Source organism: Ochlerotatus camptorhynchus, unplaced genomic scaffold, assembly GCF_037179485.1.
Source record: "Ochlerotatus camptorhynchus isolate MF236.1 unplaced genomic scaffold, CSIRO-AGI_Acam_v1.1 ptg000136l, whole genome shotgun sequence".
In the NCBI taxonomy this organism is placed as follows: domain Eukaryota; kingdom Metazoa; phylum Arthropoda; class Insecta; order Diptera; family Culicidae; genus Ochlerotatus; species Ochlerotatus camptorhynchus.
Window position 1 is genome coordinate 1,078,932 of NW_027040626.1, and position 20,690 is coordinate 1,099,621.

General features: G+C 38.7%; 1 protein-coding gene across 2 annotated transcripts in view; it reads right to left on the bottom strand.

The window, feature by feature from the left end:
- Window positions 1-20,690, bottom strand: part of plum — a 121,523-nt gene that overhangs the window by 14,263 nt on the left and 86,570 nt on the right. For both annotated transcript variants that reach the window (XM_065220912.1, XM_065220913.1), the window contains 3 exons: window positions 9,863-10,495; window positions 9,628-9,802; window positions 8,480-9,516 (listed from right to left, as the gene is read on the bottom strand). In XM_065220912.1, the coding sequence (XP_065076984.1) occupies window positions 8,480-9,516; window positions 9,628-9,802; window positions 9,863-10,495 (1,845 nt within the window). The remainder of the gene's footprint in view (window positions 1-8,479; window positions 9,517-9,627; window positions 9,803-9,862; window positions 10,496-20,690) is intronic.

Consider the following 20,690-nt stretch of genomic DNA (forward strand, 5'->3'; position numbering starts at 1 on the left):
TTGCTTGTTGAGTAGAAGATCGTGGGTTCACTTCCAACCTCCTTCAAAACAAAACAATTCCTAAGATCGCATCGCCTGCGTGAGCGAATCTTGACCCAACTCCGTAGCATATATGGGGGGGTCGGTGAGTTGTAGGCCTCTCGTTAAGTACAGGCACCCCAGTATTATGGACCAGCTAGTCACTATTATGCGTCAGTCAGTTCGGCGTGTTAATCCAATGGAAGTGGCCCATAATTGTGGGTGGCCCATAATACTGAGGTGACTATAGATGGTACACCAACAATATCCTTGCTTTCCCCGTAACGGAGAAGATGGGACTGGCCGGCAATGGCTATTGTCATGCTTTTCCTGTTCTGAATTCTGAATGGAAAGCTATTCACTTCCAAATAGTTTTCCTTAAGAAATTAGAATAAGAACGTTAAAGTAGATACATGACAGTTGCCAGTATGCAATCTACGAATTACTCCGTTGCAAACGGAACTCAACGAATTTTTTAGTTTTTAGAACGATTCTGAGACTTAAGCTTATTCGAATTTCTGGATAAAAAAAAACTAATATGATTACAGGATGTGAAGAAAGACATTCCGCGCAACTACCATAAACCAGACTAGTTTATGTTGATCTTCGTCAAGCTTCGTCTACAATTTGGACTTCTACATCAACAAATGTCAGGCAGCCTTCAGGTTCAATTGGCTAAACTTGGTGAGTTCGTTCCATTTTGCAAATTTTTATCTTTTCAAACCAGTAACGTTGGGAGATAACCCCTTTGTGGTGCGTTACTGGTATAAGATCTATCACCGAATCCTAGTCGTGACCTAGTTGTCTTTATCCTTTTCCTTTCCCTCTTCTCTTTTCAGAAAGCGAGTAATGGCGCTATAGTCATAAGTCATAATAGGCAATTTATTGGATTCTGAAGCATCGTGTTTAAATCTTAGATTTAAACAGGCCCGATGTTTTCTGAATCATCTTGCCCCTTAAATGCTGCACAGTAGGCCTGGCCGTTTTGATATGTGTGACGCATCTTCGATGTGAAACATATATCAAATAGACAAGAAAAATGATGTAGGTATATATATCATTTTCCAGGATGCTTTCAAGAACTGGCTGTGTTGGTGTTAGATTAGATTAGATTCTGAACGCTAGATTTGTATTCTTATCAGGCATTCTTCAGCTTGGTTGTAGAAAAAGGAATGCTGGAGACATTTTTCGGCATTCACTTAGGATTTAAGGGACATCAACAAATCAGGTTGATTCTATATTACTCGCAAATTCGATTCTACATTAAAACCCCTGCAAAATGGTGAATCAAGAATAGATAAAACTTTGTTGGATTGCGGAGTAATCTTTATTCAAACACTGCAAAACGTAAACTTGTATTTCATTTCACGCAAACGTGAAACTACAGCAAGTATACAATATTTGCACAATTTCAGCTGTCTCAGAACTTTACACCATGTAAAATTAGATGATCCTTTTATGTGCATCATATTGAACAGAAATTTATACTACTCTTTCGAACTGTGGACATATAATTTCTATAAATCTAAATTAGGATTGTAGTCCAGGGGGAACCAAGCACTTTAGAGCAAACCCCAAAAAGGCGTTTACTTAGAATGTCACAATAAGCATTTTGATAAAGTTTGATTGAAATCGAAGACATTTACCTCAACTCTGTATACACTTGAGCTAGAGTGGCCAATATGTAGAAATTGTATTGTCATGCAAGCAGGTTCGTCGCCGTCTGCACGTTCAAGTCACTAATCTTTGACTAAACATGTCTCGATCTCTGTAAGATGAACTCAGTATGTAAAATGATATTAAATTTAAAATTTGCATTTACCTATAAATTTACCATTGCTACGTGTTATTTTTACACATTTTTTTTTTGGCTAAACAAATATCGATGATGGTGTGTATGGTGTCCTCTTCAAATTCATATGTTAAAGTTTCAATCGTCTGTTTTTTTTAGATTTTGTCAATTTAAAAAAAAAATCTGACGAAAGGCGACTTGCAACTTTTCCAGGAACTTCATTCCATTGACATTAAATCCATGAATCACCATCCTCGCTCCCTCCCGCTTCATTCAGTAACAACATATATTTTCAAAATATTGAAAGTCCTTGTGAGTTCAGAATCTTGAAAAAAAAATGTAAAAATGATAAAAGCGACCCCATAATTATAGATCAACCCCAATTCTAGATCACTTCCATTTGAATAATACGCTACACACTTAGATTATTTTACCGAAATCTGTGAAATTTTACCGAAATCTCAACAGCTGAACGTTCGGTAAACAGTTCGGTGATTTTTCACAGATTTCCTGTAGTTTTTCACAGATATTCGGTGAAAAGTTCAGCTGTTGAGCTGTTGAGATTTCGGTAAAATTTCACAAATTTCGGTGAAATAATCTTACTGTGTAGACATCCTGATCCATAATTGTTATTCACAATTTGGTTGGTGAGTGTATACTGAAAAAAAAATCAATCAAATTTCTGTACGATTTTCTATATAAGGACGAAAAGATATATGTTCAAACCTAACAGAAAATTGAATCAAACCTAACTTGAAAATTTTTCATGATCCCATATACCTCATATAGAAATCCAGAGGCGTCGCGTGCCTCATTTGTTTACCTGTGCACCAAACTTTGTTCGCTATAGTTTACAAAAAATAGTTTTTGTTTTATTTTTCAATGCTCCATGAATTCGAGGGACATATCGACAGTGAGCATGCATAAGGGCCGATACGCGATGGGTTGTTTTTTTTTTATATCTTTATTAAGGAGACTTTCAGGTTACGCGATGAGTGATTCTCTTCATCGATTTTCTCTTTGCATTGCTACAGCTAAGCGAAACAATTTTCTAGAATTTGTTCAATGCAGAGTTGTAACAGGTTGTATTGGCTATCAAAAGCAACAGCAAACGCACCAACCCAAGTAGCACACATCTGTCACACAAAGTTGCAGCAACATGATTATGACTAAAATGAGTCCTATAGCAGTTCCCTCAATCGGTTTGTGACAAGTGTGTTACTAGGGAGGAAACGTTATTCTAGCGAGTTATTAACAAAATAGAAAATCGACGAAGAGAATCGATCATCGCGTATAGACCCTTATGCATGCTCACTGTCGATATGTCAATGATATGTAGATGGGAGAAATGAAAGAAGATTTTTCGAAGATTGATTCGCTAGTGTGAGATTTGTTGAGCATCTAGAATTGAGATTTAGATGTGTCGCCCCCCTCGGCCCTTATGCATGCTCACTAGACTGATGCAAAATTTGAAATTTTCGCTCCACAGTGTTCAAACGGTATCAAATCGGGTACTGATTAGCCTCCGAAAGTTTAAACTCATTTGATAAGAAACTGACTTGGCACAAACCATTTGAATCTCCTTATAGATTACTATGGGAAAATAAAACTTTTGTTCGTTGTTTTTTTCGCCTTTTTACAATATATTACATATATTGTACTGTTACCAAATTCTATTGCTATTCAAATGGAAATTTTTATCAGCTACAACTTTGCAGAAAATCGTTTTTCAACAATTTTTCAATAATGTAAATATTTACATCGATTGTATAGAAGAATTTGAGAGATTCACAACTGACAAGAGAGTGAGAGCGAGCTTTTGCGCTCTCTTTCTCCATTACTCTCTTCGTCTGCAATCAGATATCTAAGTGCACAGCGAGAATTGCACGCTTTGAGCACCCATACATCCCAACTTTTCTTCTAATTTAAACTCACACATTCAAACCAGTCTGCAAGTATGATAACGTCCAAAGCGTACCAGACTGCTGTTTCCGTGTTGCTCCCGTTTGACGCGTGACTGCTGAAAGCTTCAATTACAACTAGTGGTGCAAACCGCCATGTATTGTGGAAAATATGTGGTGTGTTTCAAGAGGTGATAGAAGGTCTGCTTGGCTTACATCAGGCATTTGACCCTTCACAAACTTGCCACCCAAAAAATCTCGCTTTTAGGTGCACTATTTAACGAGTTTTGTCATGGTAGTGTTATCGAAATGCTTAGAAATCAATGCATTAGGGATTAGGCAGACCATCCGAACTGAATTTAATCCTTTTTGAAGCAAACCAAAGTCGAAGATTTAATTGAGCCACACTATAAAATAGTGTATTCATGGTCACTTGTGGTCTGGAGTAAAGAAGGGCTTTAAATAGCTATAATGTGACCATAAAATCTATAAAAATCTAAACGCATTTTTTAATACTTACACCTGTGTCGTGCACAGGTCGCACATGTGGACGCGACGCCACTGTAGAAATCAATATTTTGGGATCTGGCGCGTGAAGGAAACATTTTCAAGAGAATTTCCATAAGGATTGGGATAATTCCAAGGGTATTCTGAAGAACTCTGGAACAATTCCAGAGGTTCTGCGAGGAGAACTTCAGGTAAGTTATTAGTAGAATTACATGGCAGTTCTGAGGATAATTTCAAAGGAACTCTAAAAAGAATTCATAGAGCAAAATTCAAAACCAATTTTAAGTACAGTTCCGAGAATGTTCTGACAAGAAGTCCAAGAGGATTATGATGACAATTCTTATGAAATCTGAATCCGACGCAAGGTGCAAAGTAGTTCTAAGGAGAATATCAATTTTGTACACCCGCATAATCAGCGGTGTCGATGGTGTAGTGGTAAGCGTGATTGCCTCTCACCCCAAAAGGACTTGGTCCAACTGGGTTTCCTACTTTGATCAAATTTACCCCGCAATCAATTTTATGGATGTTCCGGATCTTCCGGCGCGCCATCTGATGACCACTTAGATCCAATGACCAGCTAATATATCAAAAACCACATTTTTATAGTGTAGAGAAAAATCAAGGCCTACTTTGAACAAATTTTCGCAGCAATCTTCCAGTGGGTCATCTGATGACCACTTGGAGCCAATGACCAGCTAAAATACCATTTCCCCACATCGCATATAAATGCAGATAAAAATCAAGGCCTATTTTGATCAAATTTACGCAGCAATAAATTTTACGGATGTTCCAGATCTTCCGGCAGGCCATCGGGTGGCCTTTTAGAACCAATGAGTAGCTAATATATCCAAAGGGCTTCCCTTAGCTCAGTCAGTAAAGGCACAGCTACAAAGCAAGACCATGCTGGAGGTGGCTGGGTTCAATTCCCGGTCAGGTCTAGGAATTTTCCGTTTTGGAAAATTTATCGACTTCCCTGGGCTTAGAGTAAGATTGTTCTTGCCACACAATTATACTAATGCAAATATGGTACAGACATTGAAAGCTTTCAATTAATAACTGTTAAAGTGCATCTAGAACACTAAGTTGAGAGCACGCAATATGCTAAAATGGGCCCAACTTAGGGGCATATAGGCCGACATTACATCGATTTCCCCTATTCAGTGGCGTTTCCTTAACCTCAATCTACTTGTGCACCAACTCTCAAAACGCCCAAAACATAAACAATTATCAAAATATTGCTTGCAATGGATAGATATCGAGTAAACTAGAAGATTAAGTGTATTTTTCAACCGATTCGAGTATGAATATGGCATTAAATCTGGTTTTGAAAGTTGGTGCACAGGTAAAAAGTGAGGTTACGGGACGCCACTGCATATAGTATCAGTAACAAATAAAAGCCTACTTTGATCAAATTTACGCAGCAATCAATTTTAAGAATGTACCTAAAGTAAGACAGGTGGTGTTCATTTGAAACCCAAATAACTTTTCGGTGTTAACTCTGATTCACATCCGGCCGTCAGCCATGATGTTACCAATACTCCAAAGGTTCTACATTTTGTACATGAAGAAAATCGACCAGCTACAGCGCCACCTAGAGGCGCGAATGTGAAAGTGGCTCGTTCCCCCATACATTTGACCAATTTTACCAATTTGACCAATTGAACCAAATTACTTCAAATTTTGGTAGGGTGTGTCTGACCCCACAAACTACCATTCCAGGGGGTAGCGTTTGAAATTCCAGGATTGACCTGTTTTGAAATATTATAGTGAAGGTGTGGAACTATTTTAGAAATATTCAAGATTTGAACTAAGATATTTTATCATAGTCACTTTAACACATTTTTGGTCACACGTGACTTATCCGGAGATTGGATTTGAACGCACAACCTTTAAGCGTAAGAGGAATGAATGCTACCCAATATGCCCTGAATTAAGATAAATTTTCAAGATGTTGGACTTTAAAGCGAGAGGAGCGTCATATCTAAATCTCAATTATGGATACTCGAAAAATCTCACACTAGCAAACCAATCTACTAAAAATCTTCTTTCATTTCTCGCATCTACTTGCATCGTGCAGCATCTTTTTGCAGGAAATCTTCAGAATCGTCATAAATCTTCTTTCTATCTACTCAGCGTGCGTATAGATAACCACACTAAAACAAAATCGTTTCCGCATCGTAGATAGAGTCGTCCCCCTCGCTTTAAAGGGAGTTTTAGGGGAAAATCCCAAGGTAGTTATGTTTAGAATTTGAAGGTGATTCTGAGTTCCGTGGAGAGACAATTCCAGTGGCATTGTTAGAAGAAATAAATATGTCTTTTGAAAGATTATTTAAAAGGATTTCTGAAGATAACTTCAATGTAATTCATTCCAACTGAATTTTGAGGAGTGTTCCACGAAGATGTCAATTTCATGAGGATATTTCTAGAGGAATTTTGAAGATAATTCTAATAAAATTCTAAGGTAATGTTCAAAGATTTTTTTATAATATTTCAAGGTAATTCTAAGGAAACTTCTTAGGAGAATACTTAGCGATTACTAATTAGAGCATTTCCAGGCAAAAAAAATCAGATGCAACCTTCTCCGATTTGCATGAAACTTTGTAAAAGCAATCACAAACCGTGTTACATATTTGCAACATTTTCTTTTTGCCCGAACTCGATCCCTAAATTTCTTGCCCAGAAAGACAGATTATTTAGGGAATTTTGCAATGGTCTTTGCAAGATTTCCGCACGTGGATCTCTCAGGGAAACCACGGCATCGTCTGGAAGCTGTCTAAGTGTGCATCGATTATCTAAGCAGTTATCAATATCTTGGACATAGAAATTATAAAGTAAGGGACCATAACATGAACCTTGGGGTAAGCCCAGGTAGCTAATTCTAGAAGTTGTCAGTTGACCTAGATTGAAGGTCATTTGTTTTTCTGACAGCAAATTATACAAGAAATTGTTTAAAATACCGAGTAATCCACTACTGTGCAAATTGTCTGACAGTATGTCTATGGAAACAGAATCAAATGCACCCTTAATATTCAAAAATACTGAAGCTCCTTGTGCGCAAAGGCCACTTGAATATCAGATGAAAGCATCGCTAGACAATCGTTTGTTCCTTTACTCTTTCGGAAACCAAATTGCATATTTGAAAGTAGCTTGTTTGATTGAACCCAATGGTCAAGGATCATTTTTTTCTAATAATTTCCTCAGGCATGATAACATAGAGATCGGACGGTAAGAATTGTGATCAGACACTGGTTTTCCAGGCTTTTGAATAGCTATTACTTTAACCTGTCTCTATGCTGGTGGAACTATATTGAATTCCATAAATGAATTATGTAGGTTAAGTAATCGTCTTTTAGCGATATCGGGGAGGTTTTTTAGAAGGTCGAATTTGATCATATCGCTTCCCGGAGCAGAGTTATTCGATGAAAGAAGTGCCATTGAAAATTCCAGCATTGTGAATGGTTCATCCAGAGAACCGTTAGTTCGGGCTGTATCCCGTAAAGTTGGTTGTGCTGGTACAGAGTCTGGACAAACCTTTTTAGCGAAGTCGAATATCCATTGGGAGGAGTATTCTTCACTCTCATTGGAAGATGAGCGGTTTCGCATATAGTCCGCCTTTTTCCAAAGCGTTGTCATCGAGGTTTCTCTAGCAAGTCCCTCGATAAAAGTGCGCCAGTAATTTCGTTTCTTTGCTTTTAGTAAGTTTTTAAGCATTTTTTTCAAGTTTTAGATACTTTTCAAAAAGCTCAGATCTTTCATGTCTACGATAATCTTTAAAGGCATCGGATTTCTGAAGATAACTTCAATGTAATTCATTCCAATTGAATTTTGAGGAGTGTTCCACGAAGATGCCAATTTCATGAGAATTGAGCTCTCAGGATATTTCTAGAGGAATTTTGTAGATAATCCCAATAAAATCCTAAGGAAAAGTTCAAGGAATTTTTTAGAGCATTTCAAAGGAAACTTCTTTGGAAATACTTAGCGATTACTAATTAGAGCATTGAGTTTCAGATGCGACCTTCTCCGATTTGCATGAAACTTTGAAAAAACAATAACAAACCGTGTTACATATTTGCAAAATTTTCTCTTTGTTCGAATCTCATTAAGAGTCGATCTCTGCTTCAGATACCGTATAGGTATGTATATGTGTCAAAAAAAAAAAAAATAGTGAATGCTTAAGAACTACTCCCTTTAAAATTAATAATCTAACGAACAAGACTGCAAATCTCGTTGGAATTAACTTGCAGTATAACATTTCACTTACCTCCCTGGGAAGTACACTGTACACCTTTAGACAGCTTCGATGGGATGACCTGTTTCTTGCCAGCAGGTCCCGTGTTCTCCGAATCAGGAACACTGGTCACCGAGCACGTTCGCAGATAAACGGTATAGTTTCGGAATGGGACTACCATGGGCCCGGTGATCTTGAGACTATTGTTGGTAAGCAACTGCGTCGGAGGGGAACTGAACCAGCTGTAGGGATTACCCGATGCGAGGTAGTACATGGCATAGTCCGTGTTAACGTGCTGCAATCCACGCTCGAAGCGTACGTACAAACTGGTGGTATCAACTGGAAAACACTGGATGCTTTCGGGTCGCCGCGATAAGCGCCGATACCGGTCTTTGTCTCTTATCGAAAGATACATCGAAACGCTAGCTTCTCCTGCTTCGTTTTTGGCAATACATTGGTAAAGTCCTTCATCTTCCGGATCGATTGTATTGATCCGCAGAATTGGATAGTTGTAATGGACAATATAGCTATTCTTGATTTCGCGGCCATTTTTGAACCACGTAATCTTGGGAGGAGGATTTCCACTAGCGCTACAATTGAATGACATGGAAGCGACAACCGAGGATGTGTATGAGGTCATATTATTAAGGAACATTGGTGGCACCAGAATCGTAACATTGTACAACTGAGAATCAGCACCGAGAGAGCAATTGTAGATTCCTTCGTGCTTGTCGACGGAAACGTTGGTGAAGAGAAGCTGATACGTAAAATTATCCAGATTTATCGGTATTTTACTTTGACGAGGAGTAAACGTCCACCGGGGACGACCGTTTTCTCCAGCACAGTTTAGTTTCAAGGTGGCACCGATACGAACGTTGAGGATTTGTGTTTGCATCCTTGGAAGTAATCGACTTTGAGGTTTTTGGTTGGGTGGTTGAACTGCTACAACATATCCGTAGCTGCGAAGGTTTTTCGCCGCAAAGTTATTTGAAGCATTGCAACGGTAACGTCCAGCGTCCGACGGGCGTATATCCGAGATGAGCAAGCTTCCGTTGTGCAACTGATAAAACCTGTAATGGCATTGAGTTCGATCTTATTAGAAGTAGTTATTGCTAGGCATATAATGATGGTATTTTTTTTAAGCAATGTGTTTTAACATATAAATGAAACCTTTTACTCGCCTGTTCTCATGAGGGCCGTTTGCATAATTATAAATGACTATTTGAGTCTTATTAACTATCCATGTAATGTTCGCCGGTGGATGACTATCGAAGGGACAATGCAGCACTAATGGCCTTTGGGTATTAGCTATTATGGTGTTGTTCTCGGAAATTAGTAAATTGTTTCGTTCCAAATCTAGAATAAATTGGCATGCATTAAATTTCTCAGCTTAGCAATTATCATAACGCAACTTACATGCTATTGTAACAACACTTTCAGTCGACAGTATGGAGCCACTCCCATGGCGAGTCAAATTTGCCTTGCATCGATACACGCCGGCAGAGATGTTACTCATTTGGCGATTGTATGGTATCTTCAGCGTTCCGTTCGGAAACAGACGAAACCCCTTGTGCGTTTGTTTGTGGTTCTGGTTCTGAAATGCCGTACTAAAAAATTCCAATCCATTCCTATACCATACGTATTCGATCAGCTCGTCTCGGCCGTAAGACGAACGTCGATACCGGCTCGACTGTTCGTCCTCGTATTCGTCGTCCTCTTCTTCCAGATCATTGTCATTGCCGTTGGTGTTGATATTGTCATGGGCAAGATGATGGAGCTCAAGCGTGTCCTCGTATAATCCTTGGCGTTCAATGTGAGGTGGATTCAGTATGTCCACCTCTTCGTTGGCGTTGTTTTCGTACTCGGCATCGTCCATATCCAGATCCCCGTCCATGTCCGAATCGGTCCAATCGTTTGAGTCGACATCGGCTTCGGCGTGACATGGTAGGTAGACGGGAGTGTTCTTGGTGGCTGTTATTATCACGTGTGCCGGCGGGGACACCGTGAGCCGTAGCCGGTCGGGCCCAGCCTCGTTAACGAATGCAGACACTGAAAAAAAGGAGAACAAATTGTGTTAGTTTGGCATATGATTTTTAGAGCTAATGAGCATATCGGCAATATTTAGCTATAAATAATTAATTGGCAATGTTTATGGCATTAATTTTCTGAGGATGTATCAAATAGTTTACAGTTAATCTTTAGTCTAAACTCTCTGCAAATTTTTGTAACGGTATTCGCAAAAGTAGCGGACGAAACACATGTCTTTGCTTCGGTATACTTTCCTCCGAACATTGCTCATAAGGACACGTATGATAAGTTTTTTGGAAAAGCGGAAGAAATTTTGTCTAGTTTACCCCCTGAAGTAAAAGTTCATATATATGGGGACTTTAACAAACGCAATGTTGATTTTATTTCTGATATGGACTATGAAAGCATCTTACTTCCAGTCGTTGGGGAAAATGAAACTCTCCATTTCATTTTTGACAAAATTGCAAATTTAGGACTCAATCAAATTAACCATGTGAAAAATCAACAAAATTGTTATTTAGACCTTTTATTAACAAATAATTATGAAGATTTCTGTGTGACTGAATCGTTAAGTCCCATATGGAGAAATGAAATGTTTCACACAGCAATAGAATATTCTCTATTCGTTCACATAAATGACTTTAGCCTACCTGGTGGTGGTGTTTGTTTGCGTGGCCGAGCTAAGAATTTCGACAAATTGACATTTGAATCTTTGTTTACATCAGCTGATGATATAGCTGTTTGAAAATTCACTCTTGATTTACTATTGGACAAGTACTCCACGTATACCAAAGGTTAGTATAAGAAGTCTACGAGCTTGCGCTTTGGTGCACTGTTAAATGTTTAACTCAAAATGGTAAATAACTGTTTGCACATAATTCGAATCGATTTGCGGCCTTGGACACAGTTGTTCTACATAGTATGGTGTGGGTAAAATTGAGCTCTGTGCGTGTTTTTCTTATTTATCATATAGGGTAAATGGCTCTAATGTTGACCTATGAATTTAAGATTGGGCCCACCGCTAAAAATCTGCTATTTATCAATTTTATTTAGATGAACGCATCATTGGATATTTTTGGTCGCTATTGAAAATTTAGTAGATTGCTGAATTTATGTATGGGCCCAAATTAGGGGCATTTAGGACGACATTACATCCATTTCCCCTATTAGATTACTATAGAAACATTAAAATTCTCCCAGAAGTCCAAATAAAAACCAAATTCGTTCAGATTTGGCACAGATGCTACGTATCTCAATACAAATCAAAAGAGCAGTAGAGCAATTTTAGGTGAAACCGGCCACTCTTTGTTTGAGGTTCTTAAATATCACAGTATGATTAATAGATGGAATCCTCAATAACTAGCGGCTCAATCAGTTTTAGGAAAAGATCTTTTTTTTTGCAAATTTTTGGATCATTTAAATAAATATATTTTTAAAAATTCTTCAGAAGAATCTTAATGTTTGTATACCATTCGAAATGGAAACGTCAAGGCTTTCATTTGGCATGTTTAGAATTTTTGGCGGACATATAAAATTTAGCCGCCATATTGGATTTTTTTTTAAATTATTAATTTTGTCATAATTTTACGTATTACTTAGACATTAGTTTAAATCATTCAATAATTTTCGAGCCTGAAAAACTAGTGGGCCGGATTAATTGAGGAACAGGCGGTTGTGGAATTGATCCACCCTATTGAGCATACTAGCTATTGATACCTCTGTTTGGGTCATAATCACTGCGACCAATACATTGATCTTTTGTGATATGTCCGTGACCTTTGTTTAGTCCATGTCGTAGTACCTCATTACTTTGGAAAAGTAATAAAGTATTCGTTTTCGATACTCTTAAATCATACTTGATCTTCTCTCAAGAAGCCTCATTCAATTGTGATGTTCCGAAGCATTCGAAGCGTTCTGAGAACTTTCCAAAGACGCTCTCATCAGTCAAAATAGTTTTCATGAGAATTCTATTTCAATTGAGATGTTCCGTATCATTTGAAGAGTTCTGGGACCTCTCCAAAAGCGCGTCCTCTTATCAATCAAAATAGGTCTCACATGAATCCTCATTCAATTCAATTCTGGGATGCATTCAAATATGCGCCTTCTCCGCAAAATAGGTCTTCTTAGTGGGGAAAACTACTAAGTGTGGATGATACTAAATTTGACCATGTATAGGAGCCCTGGTCCGAACCTTTTCTTGTTTCTAATCTCAAAACCTAAGTTAATAACCGTCAACAAGAAGATCTTAGGGCCAGAGTTCGATGTGGTAGTCTTACATCCCATAACGTACCACCAAAAAGGTGATCTACCCACGTTACGGAGCAATCATTCGATAGCTCTAGCAGTGAACTTTGAAAAGTCGTTCCACGGTATGTTGAATCGATGAAATCCTGATTAACTAAGCTCTCAACCAATTTTTGCACATTTTTTAATGATATATATGAAATCAATATATCTTTAAAAATTCTAATGTTTGCATAACATTCGATAGGAAAACATCACTGTTTTCATTTGGCATGTTTGGAATTGTTGGTGACCATATTAAATTTAGCCACCATATTATTATTTTTTTTTTACGAAATAATGAATGTTGTCGTAAGCTTACTTATGACTTAGACATTGGTTTAAATCCTTCATTAATTTTAGAACTGAATTTATAATTGCTCAGTGAGAAACAGGTGGTTGTGAAATTGATTCACCCTATTGAACTAGCTATTGATACCAGATAAAAAAATAAGAACCCAGACTTGGCATAACTTTGCGGAACCCTTATCGTGGTTAGTTGGTGATAATAATCCTGAGGATTTGGACGCAGATTTTGACCAAATACCCGCAACTCGGTCGTGTGTGGTTACTGTTGTTACAAAAATGGAAGATGAGTGGTGGTGTTGATGAGAAATATACCATCAAAGCAGACTTTGGAAATGGTGCTGGAAGACCGTCGTGAGGCGAAATTATTACTTTCGCTAAGTTGCTGGACGTGGATCCTGTCCAGATAGAAGATATATACAGAATAGGTGAGGAGAAATCCCTGTTTGTCAAATTCATGTCCGTAGATTCGATGATCCATACATTTAAACATAGTCCTGAGCAATTAATTTTCCATTATGCAGTCGAGGTACGCATGTCGAATGCGGGGGAATTTACTCGCACATATTGAGTATATGATCTGCCACCTGAAGATCCTGGCAAAGACCTAGCGTTGGTGCTGGGGAAATACGGTTAAGTTAAACGTGTCATCTGTGAAAAATTCCCACCATAGCTGGGTTTCGATGCTTACACTGGAGTACGTGGAGCATATATGGATGTGAAAAAGGAAATTCTACATTGCTATGAAAAGAACAAGAACGTTTGTTTTGTTTGCAAGATGGAAGGGTACGGGATGGATTTATGCCCCAAGCGGAAGGCTCGTAAGCAGCCAGTGAAACAACAAGTGAACGAAGAACGGAAGCAGGTTGAAGAAAAGTGCGACCAGGACGAAGATCAAAGCGACAGCAGTTTGGAAGCAAGTTCGTTCGCAGAAGTGGTAGTCGGAGGTGCCACAGCGGACGTGATTGAGGTGCTCCACGCGACGACCCCGGATAAAGACAACATTGAAAAACTACAAGCCTTATGGGGTTGTACGCAATGGTGACGTAGGACTACGTGGTCTTATATAATAAATGTTATTTATGAACTACAGCAGGAGCTTGTGTTTTGTTTAGGAATAGGAATTTGAGTGGGGTTCTCTCTGTTTATACTCTTTAGTATGACTATGATTGGCCTGAAAAAAACCGTTTAATATAAATTTTAGTTGGTACATTGGCTAGAAATTTAACTCTTTTGGAAAATCTTGGTGGCCCTGGCAACATATAAAGGTCGATGGTAGTACAGGCTTAAAGCCTTTGGAAGATGATGATGACGTGTAGGCAGCTGGATCAGCAAATCGGTTCGGACAATCCCATATTCTTCGGTTCAATGATTGGGCCCACCATCAGTGTCCACCCAGCTAAAGCTCTTCCCCTTTTTAGTTTTTCTCGTTAAACTCCTTCTCTCAAAAAGTTGGTAAATATTAGCCTTTAGCAGAAAGACGCCTAACACTTTTTTGGAAAATTTATGATCCTGATTCACTTCATGGTTCTTCTCTATGCCTGTTCAGATAAATCAGTACTTAATTTATTTTCTCTACTGCGCTCAATCAAACGAGTAGAATTAAGAAGGGATGTCGGTTACGCGCTCGAATAATTGAAAATTCAATAAATATTTAATCGAATAGCTGGGAAAATCTTTACGATTAATCGTTAATCGAATAATTGGACTTTTAGGCATCCCTAGAAAATAGTGTAATTTCAAGTTTTTAGGTGGTCCTTCGAAAATGTCGAACAGCAGAATTGCAACCCAAGAACCAAAAGCGGTGTGATGCTAGTTTCCATTGCTATGACGACGACTGAATTAAGGGGCTTAGAAGCAGAGGAGTGAAAGTCAATTCTCTTCATCGATTTTTCTTTTTTTTTGATGACCATGGCTTAACTAACCCATTTCGCACTATTTCTGCTATGCTCTTCTATCATCCAGAACAACAAATGTATCAATGAATGTGTTTCCCGTCGAGTTATTAACGAAACAGAAAATCGATGAAGAGAATCGATCAAAATCACTTGCAACCCTGCATCCAAGTTTGGTTACACGATTACAACTCTGGAGAGCATTTTGTGTGGTCGTTGGGGGCGTGTCGTTCTGAATATGGCGATGAGTGTGCAAAATGTTACGCAATTTCATCCTCCCTATTCGCACACGCCCGAAGATCGGAGGCGAATGCCACTTCGACTTGTTTCGTCTACTAACAAGTCTCTGATGACAGTGTTGGGGAAAGCAGCAATGCTACATCGACATGTTTCATCTAGAAACGACTCTCTGCTCACTGTGTTGGGGAAGCAGCATATCCATGTACCTAATTGGTGGATTTGTTAGTTATTTCGACGCTTTTGGACAATGCTTGACATTTACCACTTTTTCAATAGTTTCTTGTTAAAAATCAACAGTCGGCAGCATTGCTATCGATGTGTAGAAATATTTCTGATCGATTGGTGATACAATTATTTAAATTGGTCCAGAGGCAGCTGAGTCATTAACGTTCAAAATCTTTCATAATTTCGTTACATGTTCCATTTTCGGTTTTCACAAAGTGTGCCCCCATATAGAAATCACAGACGTAGTCCTACGTCAAAAGAAGAACAAGCAAGTGGAAACCAGGTTCAGAAGCGGTTCAATTACCGTAGAGACCCGACTTACTTGATGGCAAAACAATTGTTTAATCAACAACAGCATATCATAGCGGCGCCGGTGGTGTAGTGGTAAGCGTGATTACCTCTCACCTCAGCAGGCCTGCGTTCAATCCTAGTCGGCGCCGCCGGGATGTTCTGAGGCATAACTACTCTGATCACTCCTTCCTTCGGAAGGGAAGTCAAACCGTTGGTCCCCGGTTTTATGAGTTGATGGGTCCAGGTGTGGGAGCTGCCTCCCTGGCGTCGGTAGCATTGGTGCTCAGCACGGAAAACAAGATCGACGGAAAACAAATCAAGGGGAAAAAACAGCATATCATGAAAGCGAAGAAAACAAAAAAGGCAAGGGTGAAAGCAAGCAGTCGCCTCCCAGGAAGAAATGAACTCATTTCCCAAGCAACATTGCAAGTTTTATCGTGGTTTTATAGCATTCTACAAGTCTAAATCATGGTCTGCAGAACCCTCATAAAACCCAAATTGTTACTTGGGTTATGACCCTCTTTTTATCATTATTGAAATGAAAAAGATTTATTAGGCTCTGTAAAGCTAAAACGGTTGAGCCTTCCAAATAAATGAATAATTTAAAATAAAACTAGAGGAATCAGTAGTTAATTATTTTTTATTATTGATTTCACATATTTTTATAGAAAGCTGTACGATTTAGTAGCTCTTCGTACTACCCTGTATTTTTAAATGAACATTTTCTATATAGCTAATTTTAATGTTGTCGCAGTAGTTCCAACAAAATACATTTCATTGTTGGGACACGATTTCGCAATTTCCAATTTGTACGTAGGAGTCGAATATGCATGCTAAATATCTACCGGTTTTGGCTAACATCGTACTTCTGTGGTCCATTTGGTGTTCTAACAAGCAGCACAGTAGCATTATTCGTACCTCCTGGTGAATGCTGCTACCGTTTATGCTTGGCCTCGTTCTCGAAGAAATGTATTTGTTTATATACTTTATTAAAACCGATTAACAAAACACTGTTTCGCTGGATGGAAACGCAAACTGGTCAACCTTAGAGGAGAGCTGCGGCGAGCGGAAGTTTTCGTATACAAACATGACTGCATTCGCTCACAGTGTAAACACGGGAGGGACCAGGACGACTAAGAAGTGAATGATATATTTATCATACAAATGATTTTGTTGAGGTAGGTACAACAACGCTGAGATGTGGAATTATCTCGTACACGACACGAGAGAGCGCGCACTCTTGGCCTGAAATCGTCTTTTTTTGTCGTCGCCCTCGCCTGTCGGATGGCGTGTCGTGGCAAGAAGAGGGCATGTCGTGGTATGTACATGGATGCGTGCGTGGGTGCATGATCTAGGTGCCGTTTTGCTGTGGCTCGATCGAAGGTATATGTTGCTTTACGGTAACAGCAGAAGCAGCAGCGGCAGAAGAGAGTAGCCTTCGGGCCAAGTCAAAGCCAATATGTCAATACCATTCACCTGGGTGATTTATTGAGCAAATCAATCATACACACCGCGGGCATGTCCATGACTTAGTACAATGCACTCGCTGGCTGCTGGTGTCGTTTTGCTGTTCGAGAGAAGAAGTTAAACTTAACTGACGATCATAATGATGATCGGGTCAACATAGCCAAATGAGTGTAATGAAACTTATGTAGTCACATTTTAAACTTCTGCTCGGAATAATCGGATATTTCGACCTTAAGTTGTGAGTCAAAATGGCCGTATATCGAAGCGAAGTTTCATGGAAATTGGAGATGGTCGTATCTGATTGATTCGTCAGTTCACGAGGAAATGCATTATAACTTAAATTTATTTCAGCTAGCGAGTTTTTATTTGTTTTTTTTTTAGGCTTTATTAAAGAGATTTTTAGCCTTAGGCTAGTTCATCTCTAGAGTTTTTATTTGAAAAACAATTCAGTTTGATGTCTTTCATCTAGCAAACTTTGAGTGTGTTTAGTATTAGCATTAGCGTTGACCAAGTTTCAAAATGTACATTTTTTGTCGACTAAGCACTTGCCGCTTCAATGTTCTACGGATTCGAGACTTATAGATACGATCTTAAAGGCCAAAGCTCGAGTACTTTTTTTCAAAAGGACCAATGCAACATTTCCACCATATCCACCAGATAGAAGTTCGACAGATTATTGTCTAAACTGCGAATAATAACGGTGACCGTTCGGCAGGAATGGTAAAATCACACTTTTATTTTAAATTATGAGCTAAGGAAAAAAATCACATAGGTCGTTTTGACGAGTTAAGTTGTACTTTAGATACGATACATTGGACGATTTTTATAATTAATATAATTAATGAAGTTTTCATTCGACATTTTGCTCTACCTAATTTAGCTTCCCTTTCACAGACATCAGAATAGAGTACCTAACACCGGAAGGACTGGCACCTTTACTTATAACCTTAGATTGGTTGACCATGTCCCGCCTTTAGAAAATGTGCACCAATTATTTAAACAGCACTTTTAAGTGCTAAATATTACCTGCAAATTATCTGCCATGTTCAATTCTTATTGCTCTTCGATCCTTGTTTGGATCATAAACGATATAATCCTGCTCGGATATCGATTTGGAATATTCCTCTTCGATTCTTCGGATTCTTATAGAAATCTACTAGGAACTGAATTTTGAATTTTCACTTCAAATTGGCCGTCGTCGTGAATGCCGTGTATTAGCTGAAACCTTGGACGGATTCAAACGTCTTCCCCAGTATCTTACTGAGAAACAACACACATTTTTCAGTCAAGACACCAAAACTGAAGGTTTGTATTGAAATGTTTGCCCAGTGGTCAAAGATGAATTGACAAAATCACTTGGAGTTGAGCCAGTCCAAGTAATCAAAAGGAAACTGAAATCCTGTCCTGGCTATTCCCACAATGGGATTTCCAATGATTTTTATTTAGTTCACTTCAAGTGTAGTGAACTAAATAACATTAAGGCCTTAGAAAAAGCTAGTCTTATGCTCCATGTCCAAGTGAAGTGTGAACACTTCAGGAAGACTGGAGTAAATTTCCAAAACCTCACCAAGTGCCGTAATTACAAGGGTCACGGTACAAAAATTGCTACATGGCTGCTAAATGCATGAATTGTGGGGATTCCTCTCACGCGAAGAACGGCTGTCCTGTGAAGGAAAATCCTAAGAAATTTAAGTGTTAAAATTGTAGTGAAAGCTACAAATCCAATTTTTGGGAATGTATGACAGGTAGGAAACGCTCCGACCAGATACTTATTTCTCTGCTGTTAACAACGGTCAACGAGGAACGAATTCTACATTCGCACCCGAAGGTACAAACAGCTCACGATATTCAAATTCTTCATCTATACCCAGAAAAATCAAAAATCAGGAACGGCCCACAATCACTGCTGATCTTGAGAGTAGCAAAATCACAGGACAGAAAATCAAGGCTGATTTTAACCTTAGCTGATTTTGAGGTAACAAAATCGCCAAACAGAAAATCAATACCAAGGTATTACCACAGACAAACAGACATAACACTCGCTAGTTGTTCATCGAACAAGCATTTAACGGTCAATTTAAAAGTATCGTAGTTGGTAGTACCGCCACCTGTGGCGCGCATAGTCAATTCCCTTGCGTTTGACGTTTACACACTACCGCCATCTGTTCAGCGTACTACCTACAACAGTGTACTCAACAGATGGCGGTAATGTTTTAGCGACGATGTTTTACAGTGAGAAATATTCAATGTGTTATGTCTGTTTGTCTGTGGTATTACAGTCAAAGTAAGAAAACGACATTGACTGTCATTTTGAAATCCAAGATGGCGGACCTAAATAGAATATGCCGGCCTCCGGACAGCGAATATGCATCTAAACCCATGCAATATGGGTATCTATGGAATGGGCTCGATGAGTAGAAGTAGAAAATCGAGATCCGCCTCGATTGAAACGATGAATTCGCTTTATAGGGGAAATGGATATAATGTCGGTCGAAATGTCCCTAATTTGGGCCCATACATGAATTCAGCAATCGACTAAATTTTCAATAGCGACCAAAAATATCCATTAGTACCGTCCCAATGACACGTTCATCTAGATAAAAGTAACGAATAGTAAATTTTTAGCGATGGGCCCAATCTTAGATCCATAGGCCAACATTAGAGCCATTTCCCCTATTTAGTTTTAGTAGATTTGGTTTTCTGATTTAAAATGACAATTGTTATACTGACATGCAGGTCTAGAAAACTTGTTTTAAATACTGAATTGCCAAAACAGAAACAATGTAAACACACTTAGCTATATATCATAACGATTATGGTTGTTAAGTTACTGTAGTAGCTGGAGCACCTAGATATGTAATTTGATTTGAATTTGGAACAAATAAAGAGTTAAAATAGAAATGTGTACCCGGAAGAGGTCGCAACCCCCGGACAGACCACGCACATGTTGAATTTTTGCAGTTGATGAGGACATTGAGTTGCTTAACGTGCATGGTGACTGAAAGTATTCGGCCCAGGACCTAGTCTAGTAGAAACGATTTCTTCGTTTGGCGTAAATTAAACGAAGTAGATTGCAATTGGCTTCAAGAAAGTAAGTAAGGTGTATCCCAGGATTCAATTCTGGGACCAATTCTAGTCTCATTGTATATTCTATGAAATTTTAAAATTTTGTAAACTACATAGGGGAAATGACTCTAATGTTGGCATATGGATCTAAGATTGGGCCGATCGCTAAAAATTTACTATTCGTTACTTTTATCTAGATGAACGTGTCATTTATCAATTGTATCTAGATGAACGCGTCATTAGGACGGTACTGATAGATATTTTTGGTTGCTATTGAAAATTTAGTCGATTGCTGAATTTATATATGGGCCGAAATTAGGGCCACTTAGGCCCTCCTCTACCTCCGCAGACGATGTCCTAATATTGTGTAGAGGGAACAGTTTCTTCTCTGGTTCGCAGCCGCCAGAGGGAAACTAGAGCTATGGGAAGGTAGCTGGCATTCG